The sequence below is a fragment of the Arachis ipaensis genome, chromosome B08, assembly GCF_000816755.2.
Source record: "Arachis ipaensis cultivar K30076 chromosome B08, Araip1.1, whole genome shotgun sequence".
Taxonomy (NCBI): domain Eukaryota; kingdom Viridiplantae; phylum Streptophyta; class Magnoliopsida; order Fabales; family Fabaceae; genus Arachis; species Arachis ipaensis.
This window is the reverse complement of record NC_029792.2, coordinates 122170237-122182426: the sequence shown is the minus strand read 5'-3', so window position 1 is coordinate 122182426 and position 12190 is coordinate 122170237. Positions and strand designations below refer to the sequence as shown.

At 29.3% G+C, this 12190-nt stretch overlaps 1 protein-coding gene across 2 annotated transcripts in view; it reads right to left on the bottom strand.

The window, feature by feature from the left end:
- Nucleotides 5823–12190, bottom strand: part of LOC107611619 — a 7275-nt gene continuing 907 nt past the window's right edge. The window contains exons 3-10 of one of the 2 annotated variants that reach the window (XM_021109015.1): nt 9388–9484; nt 9231–9302; nt 9013–9103; nt 7955–8035; nt 7753–7815; nt 6924–7046; nt 6786–6824; nt 5823–6279 (exon numbers count right to left, since the gene is read on the bottom strand). In XM_021109015.1, coding sequence (XP_020964674.1) covers nt 6148–6279; nt 6786–6824; nt 6924–7046; nt 7753–7815; nt 7955–8035; nt 9013–9103; nt 9231–9302; nt 9388–9484 — 698 coding nt within the window. In that variant the 3' untranslated portion in view covers nt 5823–6147. Of the gene's footprint in view, nt 6280–6785; nt 6825–6923; nt 7047–7752; nt 7816–7954; nt 8036–9012; nt 9104–9230; nt 9303–9387; nt 9489–12190 lie in introns of both variants that reach the window. The other variant, XM_016313527.2, reaches the window with a different exon arrangement.

Below are 12190 nucleotides of genomic sequence, written 5' to 3'. Positions count from 1 at the left end.
AATTTAAATATAAGACAAAAGAAATTTAATAAATATTATATTTTTTATAAATGATAAAAAAATTTATATTTAACAAATGACTTATTTATTTGATCTAAAATTTTATGATAATATTTAAATAAATTCTTAAAAGATACACAAATATAAAATTTCAAAAAACAATCTTTACTCTTAATATATTATTATAGTAAATAAATATTTATTTACACATATATTTAATCTGCATAGTTTTTATAATAATATACACTTATTTTTCAACAATTTTAGGTTGTAAAAAGCAAGTTCTTATAGCTAACTTGTATAGGTCTATTTGGCTACAGGGAGTGAAATGAATAAGGGTAGGGCAGGGAGAAGGAATTGCTAAAGTTTTTTTGAGTATTATTTTATTATTATTTTTTTTACTATCCTCACTTTAATTCTGACGTATACAGTTATTATGAGGGAACAAACTATAGCAAGAGTTTTAAATGTACTAAAAACAGCGGTGTTCCAGTTATTTTAATCGTTGATCTGAATTATAAAAAATATATATAATATATATTAATTAAAATCAATGATTAAAATAATTGAAATACCATTATTCTCAATATACTTAAAATTTTTCCCAAACTATATACGTAAGCCAAAATTTAAATACATGTTTTGTAAAAAGCTTTCATAATATAAAGATATTTGTTCAAGTTTGGAAGTGATTTTAGCTTTGATTAAATGGTGTTACTGTTTATTACTTTCTGTTAAAACTGAGATGCAGAACTAGTTAGGATGTGGATTGATGGAAGATAGTGTTGGTTATTTAGATATATGATCTGATTTGTTTCTTATCTGCATATGGCTCTTGTCATATTTTGCTTAAGAGTGTTTTGATTGGACCAATAAGTAGAAATACTGACATCGGATTAACTTTCATGACCACAGCTAAGGATTACAAGGTCAAAATTACAATGCCTGCTTCAATGAGTCTTGAAAGAAGAATCACTCTGTTGACTTTTGGGGTTGAGTTGGTTCTAACAGATCCTGCAAAGGGAATGAGAGGAGCCCTTCAGAAGGTTGAAAAGATTGTGGCTAAGACTTTCAATTCCTACATGCCTCAGCAATTTGTGTATATAATGTAGATTCACTCTTAAATCCTTTTTTTTCTTGTAGTATTTGTGTTGTTTAAATTTGTATTATGTTTTATTACTTTTCAAGAGAATTTTTTGTATAAATATTTTGAATTTAATGAAATATTTTATTTTGTAGTAATTAATTTTAGTATATTTATATTATGTACAATAATAATAATTGTTGGTAAAAATTTGAAATTTTAGAAAAATGATAGGTTGTTATTTTTAAAAGAGTGAGTATAATTAAAAAAGTTTTAAGATTTTAGCGGCAATAGTAATGGCAACTAAAAGTGAATAACATTATAATTTTAGAATTATTTTTAGTGGCCATATAAATTGCCGGTAAAATGAGTTTTGGCGACAATGGTAATGGCCACTAAAAGTAAATAACATTGCAATCTTAGAATTACTTTTGGTGGCCATATAAATTGCCAAAAAAAATGGCCGCTAAAACTTATATACTTTTTGCGGCCATTAAAAAGGTTTTTACCGGTAAATGTTATAATTGCCGCTAAATCCTTTTAGCGACAAAGCATAAAACGACTAATGCCTAATTGCCGGTAAAAGTAAAATAAATGGCCGTTAAAAGTGATTATTTTTATAGTGATAATGGTGGTGATAGTAGTGGTCAGGGTGGTAAAGTTAGAAAGGTATGATTGAGGATGGTAACAATTGAGTGGTGGGAGGTTCAGACATTGAGAAAAAGAAAGAAGAAGAGGAGAGAGAAGTAAAACGACATGGTTTAGACGCAAACAGTAAAACGTTGTTATTTAATCGTGTCACGTCATCTCTTCGATGACGAAAATAGATGGAGGAACCAACTTGAGTCACGCCTTAAAATTTTAAGATATAATCTGAGTTAATTAAAAATTGAAGAACTAAATTAAGTTGGAGTCAAATTTTAAGAGCCATTTTGAATATTAAGTCATGATTAGAGTTTGAAGTGAGCTAGATTATGAATTTGCTCATGTTCAATCTATGAACAGTTTCATAAACTGAGTTTATAGGTTAAAAGTTGAATTTAAATTTAAACTCATATATTAAATAAATTTAGTTTATTAATTTAGGAAAAACAACTATTTGTACTCATGAACTTTATGAACGCTGACAAAAGTATCCATTAAAGAAGGAAATTAACGTTGTATCCATCAAAGATGGATTCCGTACGACAAAAGTAGCCAAATCCTAAATTTATGTTGAATTTTTAATAAAATTCCAAAATTACCCCACCATTATCTTCAACCCCTCCTGATAAAAAAAGAAAAGGATAAACAAGACAATAATTGAAATCGAATAAAAAAAGATACATTGAAATTGAAATAAAAATAAAAAGGATAAATTGAAATTGAATACAAAGAGAATCACTCTACTTTCTACCCAATTTCTTGACGTAACAAGAAAGGGACTCCTCAACCTAACTTGCCAACGCCATAGTTTGGAAATTGAATCGAAAGGACTCCTCAACCTTCTACTCAATTCCCCGATGTAACAAGAGAGAGACTCCTCAACCTCAATTGTCCACACCATGGTTTCATTACGAAACCAAAAAGGGGTTTTAAAACCTCTAAAAATTCTATTTTTATGACTACAATAGCTAAGGAGGTATTTATAACCTCTTATTAGGTTAAAACAAAGAAAAACCCTAAAACCCATAAACATAAGACCCAATCTAGTAATTAAATAAACAAAATCAAAATACAATAAATTAAAATATTCTAAAAATGTAAACTAATATCTTCTAAATAACACTTGAACTCTTCATATCACGAACATTTGAAGCATGTATCATTCTCCTCCTCTTCAAAAAAGATTCGTCCTCGAATCTTGTAGGTAAAATAGTATATAAAAAGGACAATAATTATAAAGAAGATAATTTTTTTTCTTTTCTTTCTTGTATCTTTTTTTCTTTTATTTTTTTGCACTGTATGCTCTTTTTTTTTGTTTTTTTTAAACAATAAAATTAACAATAATGAAACGCAAACGAAAAAACAAGAACACAAGAATTTAAAGAAAGACGCGACAGACACTGGACTCTTTTTTTATGATAAAAGAAGAACAAATATAGATTAATAAGAATTAATCTAATACCTGAGCTCTGATACCAAATGATAAAGAAAGAAAAGGATAAACAAGACAAGAATTGAAATCGAATAAAAAAAGATACATTGAAATTGAAATAAAAATTAAAAGGATAAATTGAAATTGAATACAAAGAGAATCACTCTACTTTCTACCCAATTTCTTGACGCAATAAGAAAGGGACTCCTCAACCTAACTTGCCAACGCCATAGTTTGGAAATTGAATCGAAGGGACTCCTCAACTTTTTACTCAATTCCCCGATGTAACAAGAGAGGGATTCCTCTTAATTGTCCACACCATGGTTTCATCAAGAAACCAAAAAGGGGTTTTAAAACCTCTAAAAATTCTATTTTATGACTACAATAGCTAATGAGGTATTTATAACCTCTTATTAGGTTAAAACAAAGAAAAACCCTAAAACCCATAAACATAAGGCCCAATCTAGTAATTAAATAAACAAAATCAAAATACAATAAATTAAAATATTCTAAAAATATAAACTAATATCTTCTAAATAACACTTGAACTCTTCATATCACGAACATTTGAAGCATGTATCACCTCCTCTCTTCTTTTCCAAATCTCAAACACCTCCATTGCCTAAAAACCCTAATCTCAATACCTAAAAATTCCAAATTATCATTTTCCTAACCCTAATCTCAATACCCCTTTCAACAAATTTCAACCCTCTCTTTATTCAGCAATTTAACATTTCTTCTTCTATGGCTTCAATGAACTTGTTGGGTTTCTCTCTCTCCCCTCAAGAACAACACACTACTACTACTCATCATCATCAAACTCGTTTTGGGCTATTCAATCCCACTGCACAAGATGATGTAACTGTTGCTGATGATGGAAACTGCTTCGATCTCACTCCTTCCACTCATGCCGCTACTACTCTCAACTCCCTCCTTTTCCCATCTATCAAGAACCCTTCAACAATTATCATCACCTTTCTACTCATCAAGGTTTAATAATTTTTTTCTCTTTTAATTTCTCTATTATTATTACAAATTACTCTTTTTTTTTAATTTTTCTTTATCATCATAGATTGGAAGGAGAATAACTACATCAACCAAAATCTGCTATTGGCAACTTCATGCAACAACAATAACAATGTCGACAACAACCACGACCACCATCACCAACAACCCAAGCTCGAGAACTTCATCGGTGGACACTCCTTCGCCGATCATCATCATGATTACGGTGCCAACTCATCGGGAGACTACCTCTTCCAAAACTGCTCTCAACCGGAAGTTACAGCAGGAGGAGGAGAAGGCTCCGCCGGCGGCAGTGGTGGAAGCACAAACTCAATACACCATCAACACGTGTTGGTGAAGGAGGTGGTAAAATTGATGAAAAGAATAAAGAGAGGGTTGAAATTTGTTGAAAGAGGTATTGAGATTAGGGTTAGAAAATGATAATTTGGGGTTTTTAGGCAATGGAGGTATTTGAGATTTGGAAAAGAAGAGAGGAGGGATTGAAGATAATGGTGGGGGTAATTCTGGAATTTTATTAAAAAGTCAACATAAATTTAGGATTTGGTTATTTTTGTCGTACGGAATCCATCTTTGATGGATACAACGTTAGTTTCCTTCTTTAATAGGTACTTTTGTCAGCGTTCATAAAGTTCATGGGTACAAATGGTTGTTTTCTATTAATTTATAAGTTGACTTCATTACATTAGATACACAATAGAATAAGATATATAATTTATAGTTCCTTCAAATTATATTTTTGTTATTTGAGTTAGTCCATACAATTTTAATAAATTGAGCTTAAATTTCAAAACTAAACTTAATTATTAATGAATCGAATGTGAAACATAAAACATTCAAAGATTTTGATTTGCGAAAGTCGTCCAAGAAATTATGTGTTCTATACTTGGGTCAATATGTAAGATTTTTTCCCAACTTCTGTGGAGTGAAAATCAAACTATTACAAGTCTTTACAGTTTAGAAACACTATTTGACATAATCACATTTTCACCTATAATTACATGGAAAAAAATTACTAGAAAAAAATTCCTTAAAAATTTCAGATCAAAGATTTTCCTGCTTTAATTGCAAAGTGGAATAATGTACTCGTGTATTTTGAATTTTACAGTAAGATATGAATATGTTCACTTAATTAGGAGGAGAAGTTCGCAATGCAACAAAATTTACAACAATTATCTAAGAAAAAAACAAATTGCAAATAAATTTAGCAACTAATTCACTATTTTCAATGGTTAGTGCAAAAATTAGTCTCATACTTTCTGAACCATTCACCTATTATAATTTAAAAAAAGGTGGAAACTCAGGTGAAGTCGACTTCACGTGAAGTTGATAATTGAGAGCCGTTAGATGGTTTGATTGATTTGACTAAATTTTTATCTAACGATTCTCAGCTATCAACTTCAGGTAAAGTTGACTGCACCTGAGTTTCCACCATAAAAAAAAGTGTGACTATTGAACATTATTTTACATGCAACTACAATTAAGGCCAAAACTTTCCATCCTTCCATATACATCAAGGTACACCAAACTTTTTCACCTATAAGAAAAATCTCTAATTTCACTAATAAAAAAAAATTTAAGTAATCATCCCAAAATAGAAAGCTAACTGGTAATTGTCTATGCATACAATTATAACAAGGTAAAAACTCAGGTGTAGTCAACTTCACGTGAAGTTGATAGTTGAGAGTCGTTAAATGATTTGATTGATTTAACTAAATTTTTATCTAAAAACTCTCAGCTATCAATTTCACATAAAATTGACTGCACTTGAATTTCCACCTTATAGCAATTTGTGTCAATCGGAGGCCAAGAAAACTGTTAGAATAATAATGAACTAACTTGTGGTGTGGCCTTAGCTTGTTGTAGAACTTCATCCAATTACCTTTTGACACGTGGCGCTTCATAATACCTTAATTATAAGGTAATAAGGTTGTGAATTGGTTATCAAAGAATGATGCAAACACTATAATAATGTTGAGTAATTTGAGAAAAGTGCCACCAAATTATCAAGAGTTTCAGGAAAAAATTTCCTAGCAAATAGATAACATGGTCGTCTCGATCCTTTCCACATGCAAGGTGTAAACCTTATTGTTCTCTGCAAGGCATGCCAAATTCAAAACCAATAATCATTCTTTCTTTCTTTTCGTAGTTTTACACATATATCTAATTACGTAATGTCACATTAATAAAAATAACTATCTTTTACATTAATCACGTAAATGATTATTCAAAACATAATATGTGATTGCACAAATGTGTAAAACGCGTCAGTACATTAAAATTAATCTATCTATTTCAATTATAAAATACTTTAATTTTGAGGATAATAATCATTAAATATATAAAATAACTCGATATTCATTCGACTATTGAAATTCTAACTTCTAAGTAACTAGTATGTTTTTTTTTTCTTAATTTTGCCTTATATTTAAACAGCCTAACCAATTTTTCTCTTTTTCTACACTAAAAGTATCATGTTAATTTATATCTTTTATCGTTAAAATTGTCCAACTTTTAAATCTTTAATGATTGAAAATAGTAGTTAATTCGTCTTTGAGTAAAACCAAAAGCAACAGAACTCAACCTTTTAGCCATACATACCTTTTCATCACTTGTAATATGTGGACATACATCAATGGACTGCAATGAACAAAATCATTATATGATTATGAAAAAAAAAACTCAAATGTTACATTTTGGATAAAGGACAAATACGATTGAATAAATTGTTTGACATACTGTTAAGGCTTCCAGGAATCTATTATTAACTTCCTCAGCAGTGAATGACCTTGGATGCCATTTTCCTTCGGACCAATCAACATAGGTAACTGACCAATTTGAAATTCCACCTGGATCAATCATCTGAACATACATATACCAAATGAGTTGTATAAATTCAGCAATAAATTCATTCAATTTCATTTCAAAGAATAGAATATATATTATTTAATATATTTTTTGTCCCTGAAGATTCTCTAAGAAGTTTTCGATTTGGTGAAAATTAAACTCAGGTGCAGTCGACTTCACGTGAAGTTAATAGTAAATGAAAATTTAGTCAAATCAGTCAAATCATCTAACGGCTCTCAGTTATCAACTTCACGTGAAGTCGAGTTTCCACCTTTCGATTTAATATCAAATATATTCCTGGCAACTAAATTTTAAAAAAATTTAGGACTAATCCAACAATAATGCATGATAAATATGTTTGATTTGTTTGTATTAAAAGTTGTTCTTGTGAAGTGGTCATAATTTTTTTTGAAAAAATGAGTTGATAGAGATAAATTTGATGCAAATCGAAAATTTTTAAGACAAAATTAAAACAAAATAAAATTTAGGGATAATTTTGAAATTTTTAGCAAACTTAAAAGACAAAAGATATACTTTACTCATTTTTTAAAAATGCTATATACACACCAAGAATTAGTCATTAAATAAGTTATTATATATTTGTGTATAAATATATAATATTTAATTCATTTTTAATATATATTCTATACAGATAACTGATTTAGTGCTGATTTTTTGTGTGAATATAGTATAGTTGATATGTTTTTTTTTATGCACTAACATGGAAAAAAGTTGGAAAGTAATGCTCATCAGAATAGCAGTTGCGTCCTCCTTCCATACCTGGCTGTGTAAGTATAAAACATGAACAACATTAGTAGGATGTTTGTCATTTAGGAAGCAAATATTTAATTCTCTATATAACAAATAATCTATCTAATTAGGATTAAAAAAAATGAAATGTTTATAAGTAACATATATTGTACCCTGCAATGGTCCCTAAATTTTCTAAGGTAGAGGTTGTCTGCCATAACTATTAGAGCATGCTGTCGCTTCATTGTGAACCACTGCATTGGAAACATACATGACGTAAGGTATTAAAATTAGGTGGATACTACCATGAAGATTTTATAATTGTCTTCATATGAAGATAAATTTTTTATTATTAGATGATGAATTGTAAAATTTGATTTTAATATGTTATAAAAGTGTTATTTTTTTAAATTTGTAGCTAAACAAACAAAATATACTTTCATTTTAATACAAAAATCTTCATAAAAAGATGTTTTTAGTATTTTCATTTGAGTAGTTACTTAAAATTATATGCAGCTAAATGCTAAATGCAGAAATTAGTTATGTTAGTTAGTTATACAGCTGTCAAGTTGGTTGCTAGTTAGTTATTTAACTTTTTTTTTTTGTCAGATAGAGTGAATATTCTTTAATGTCAGTTCATTTTTTTTGTCAGATAGAGTGAACAGCAAATTTTGACTACAATATTAAGAGTTCTATTAACTATTTAGTATCAGCTAAATTTCGAATCCAATACACTTATTACAAGACATAGAAGATGACCACTAAACCAAGATCTTGCACGCATATTTTTTTTTTGTTTATATATATAATTAGTAAGTGTTGGCTGACCTGTTCCGACAAAGTTTATGAATCAAGCGAAATATATTTGGTGAATATTTTTTTTTCAATTTTTAAATCTAGCCCAATTTTTTTACGGGTTAAATAGAATAAACCAACAGATTTCAACTTGTTTACTACCCTTAATTAAAAAAAAATTATTTATCTAATTGTAAAATAGTGTTTATGAATCATTTGAATTAGAAGTATTTTAAACTTTGTCAAATCCAAAACTTTTTTGCCCAAATTTGGCTTCAAAATTTTGATTTGATGTATTTTTCAGGTTAAGTTCAAAATATATTTAGATTAGCATGGCATTGTGCAATGTCATGTATATGTTTAAAAACAGTTATTTTAAACAAAAGTTATGATCAATTATAACACTTTTTAGGTATCAATTTTACAGAAGTTATACCTGTGAACCTTTTCGAAAATCCTTCTCCTCCACTTCAGGCATCATATAATCTATATATCTTCCATTTCCATGAGGACCAAGATCAAGATAGCTTTTGGTTTTTATGTGAAAAATTAATGGGGGAAAAGAAAAAACAGAAATCAGTAACAAATCCTCATCAATGTGTATAAAATCTGATTAACTCATAAACACAGAATTTTATATATATATTATCTTACCAGTCAAGGAAGCTGACATTTGAAAACAATAAGTATTTGTAAACAAATTGAAAGGGACGTACAGGTACACAGCTGAAACAATATTTAAAGATGTAATTAGCTACATTAAATTCACCCACAACGTAAAAAAAAAAAAAAAAAACCAACAAGAAAATACCTTTCTGACAGTAGGACAAAATGTTGGTTATCAGGGTCTAAAAGTGCGTTACCCAAAAGTCTTTTTTCTGCTTCAACCATTGAAAATTTTCCCCAAGCTACCTAAAAGAATTTTGTTAACACTATAGTAAGAAAGATGCTATGCATTGTTCAACAGAATGATAGGAATAATTAGAGAAACAACTATTAAATTTCCAGCTATGAAGCGCATACATTTCAGACATAATATTTATTTGATATTCGTCTGACATATGTGTCTTCGATCGGTATTTAATTGCGTTTTAATAAAAAATAAAAATATTTTTTTGGACATGTTTAAATATTCGGTATATGGTATGTATAATATACGCGAAGAAAAAGGATGAGTGCATCTTTCATATGTAGTTTTTTTTTTTATTGCTCACGGTATCTTTCTATTCGAGAACTAATCCGTCGTGGATTTGAATTCTATTTAAAGATCTGTCGCTGGTTAATGAGTTGCTGTATGCATAAGATGAGATTTGAATCTCCGATATTTATTTAAATAGACTAGCAAGCTAATCATTAAACTTATATATATGTCACGTCTTCATGTCTTATAAAAAAAAATTCGTGTATCCGCGTATTCCGTATCTATATTGATATCCATGCATCATAGATTTTCCAGGCATATAAAAAAGGGCCTAATTGAATTTTGTTTTCGTTTTTATATGTTTATTCATATGTGTTTTTCATTTTTAAAATTTCGTAAAAGAATTAAAAATAATAAAAAAATTATTTTCACTATTTTTTTTTATAAAATTTTAAAAATAAAAAATAGGTTACATAACCTAGTAACTAGGAATGCATTTCCTCCTTTTGCCTTTGGATGAGAATGTATACTGTTAAGTTTAGAAAATTAAACCATAATTAAAGTTATGACTAAATATTATTAGGATAATTATCAAATTGGTTATGTGATGTAGTTTGTTTAGTGTGCAGAAAAATGATTTGATCAAACTGGTTTATTAAATATAAACAAGTCCACATACACATACATCCTCTGACCCATTATCATACTCAGCATAACCAAACTATGATCCACTATAAGATGTTGAACTATATGAAAGAATAGAGAAAAAGTAAGCCCATATCCATTTCAAGCCCATTCAATGATTCATAACCAAAACTCCACTACTTCCAGAACCTAAACTTCAATCCATTTGAATACTTTCTCAAATCTACCTAACCAACAAATTCTCTCTTCTCTCTCTTCTCTTTTTTTCTCTTTCCCATCACATCAATCTCTGAAACAAGAAAAAAAAAAGAGGAAAGTTCTGGAACTAGTGCACGGTCAAGAACAAAAAAATTGTTTTCAAATTCAAGCAAGAAGAGAAAGTAAAAGGAGTATAACAAATGGAAAATCTTAACGCAACCGAGGATCACAAAAGATGATTCCCCATTTGTGCTTCAATGAGAAATTTTGAAGAAATTCTCTATATCCCAAGTACCGTTCAAGAAAATATGAAGGTTGTGAAGTCAAAAGTGTTCAGTGGTTCATCAACGACTAAGAAACAAATTCGGGGTCAAAGCAAAGATCAACGACTTTGAGTCACGAAGTTTGAAGAAAAAGGATGAAAGAAAATGGTATGGTTGCATGTCAATGCCTCAGTCCTCTCTCTACTCTGACCATACCGCTGCGGATTCTGATTATTGGAGAAGAAGACAAACCATGTATTGAAGATGTCTCAAGTCATGGAAGCTTCACTCCTCTATAATAGAGAAGAACGGCCAAGGATTGATGCAAGAGAGAAAGAGCACTGGTTTCGGTTTCCATAGATCTTTGAACGGTTCTTGTTCTTCTCCTTCGTAGTTTTCATTTAGTATTTCTTTTTCTCAGTTTAGTATGTCTGAGTTTCATTGTAAAAAAGGTAAACATGGTGAAATTTGTAAGAAAAAGCCAACGAATAAAAAAAACAAAGAGTTAGACTTGGAAAAAAAGTCTAAGTTATTTTAGAAATCCTTTGTTAGTATTTCTGTTTTGTATCATGATCCTGAGGAAATTCTCTTACAAGTTGGGTTAGCACTTTGCAGTTGAAAGTTAGGGTGAGTTATAGTCAAGTTCAGGATGGGTTAGAATCTGGACTTGTCCCAGATATGATTAGGTATATCCTAAAGAGAATTGGTGTTTGTAATCTGTTGAAAAGATAGTGAAATTCCATCATTGTTATGATGAAAACTGGATGTAGGCTACATTGCACTGAGTAGTCGAACCAGAATACATCTGTGTGTCATTCTCTACTCTCTTCTCTATTACTGGTTCTGCTACATTAGAAACAAAAATAAAGTATCTCCTGATTTCTCTACTTAGCAACGTTTTTCTATTATTATTCTTTCAAGCAACTCTATTCTGACTCCTACCGTGTTAGGACGTAGGAGACAAAATCAAAATATCTTTCGCATTCTCTTAACAGAAAACAAAGTTACAAGTAAAGTCAAAAGGAAGTCAAGATTCAACCCTCGTTCTCTGATTACCATCACATACATTTTAGTTAAACTACATACATAGTAATAAAATAAAGCAATATTATGAGTTATTCATTGCAAACCTAGCATGTCATATTAACTTCTTTGGCAATAGTAATCAATCATTTATGAAATTTATATCTAAAGCAATGTTTAATTAATAGTGATTGCTATAGTGTTTAAAAGTGTTTGTCTAACTTACCAAAAAGAGTTAAAAATTAATATTAAATTTTAAAAATATAAAAATAAATAATTATTAAATATTCAAAAGTTACCATAAAAAATAAATTAAGCAAAAGTTAAACAACAAATCAACAAAT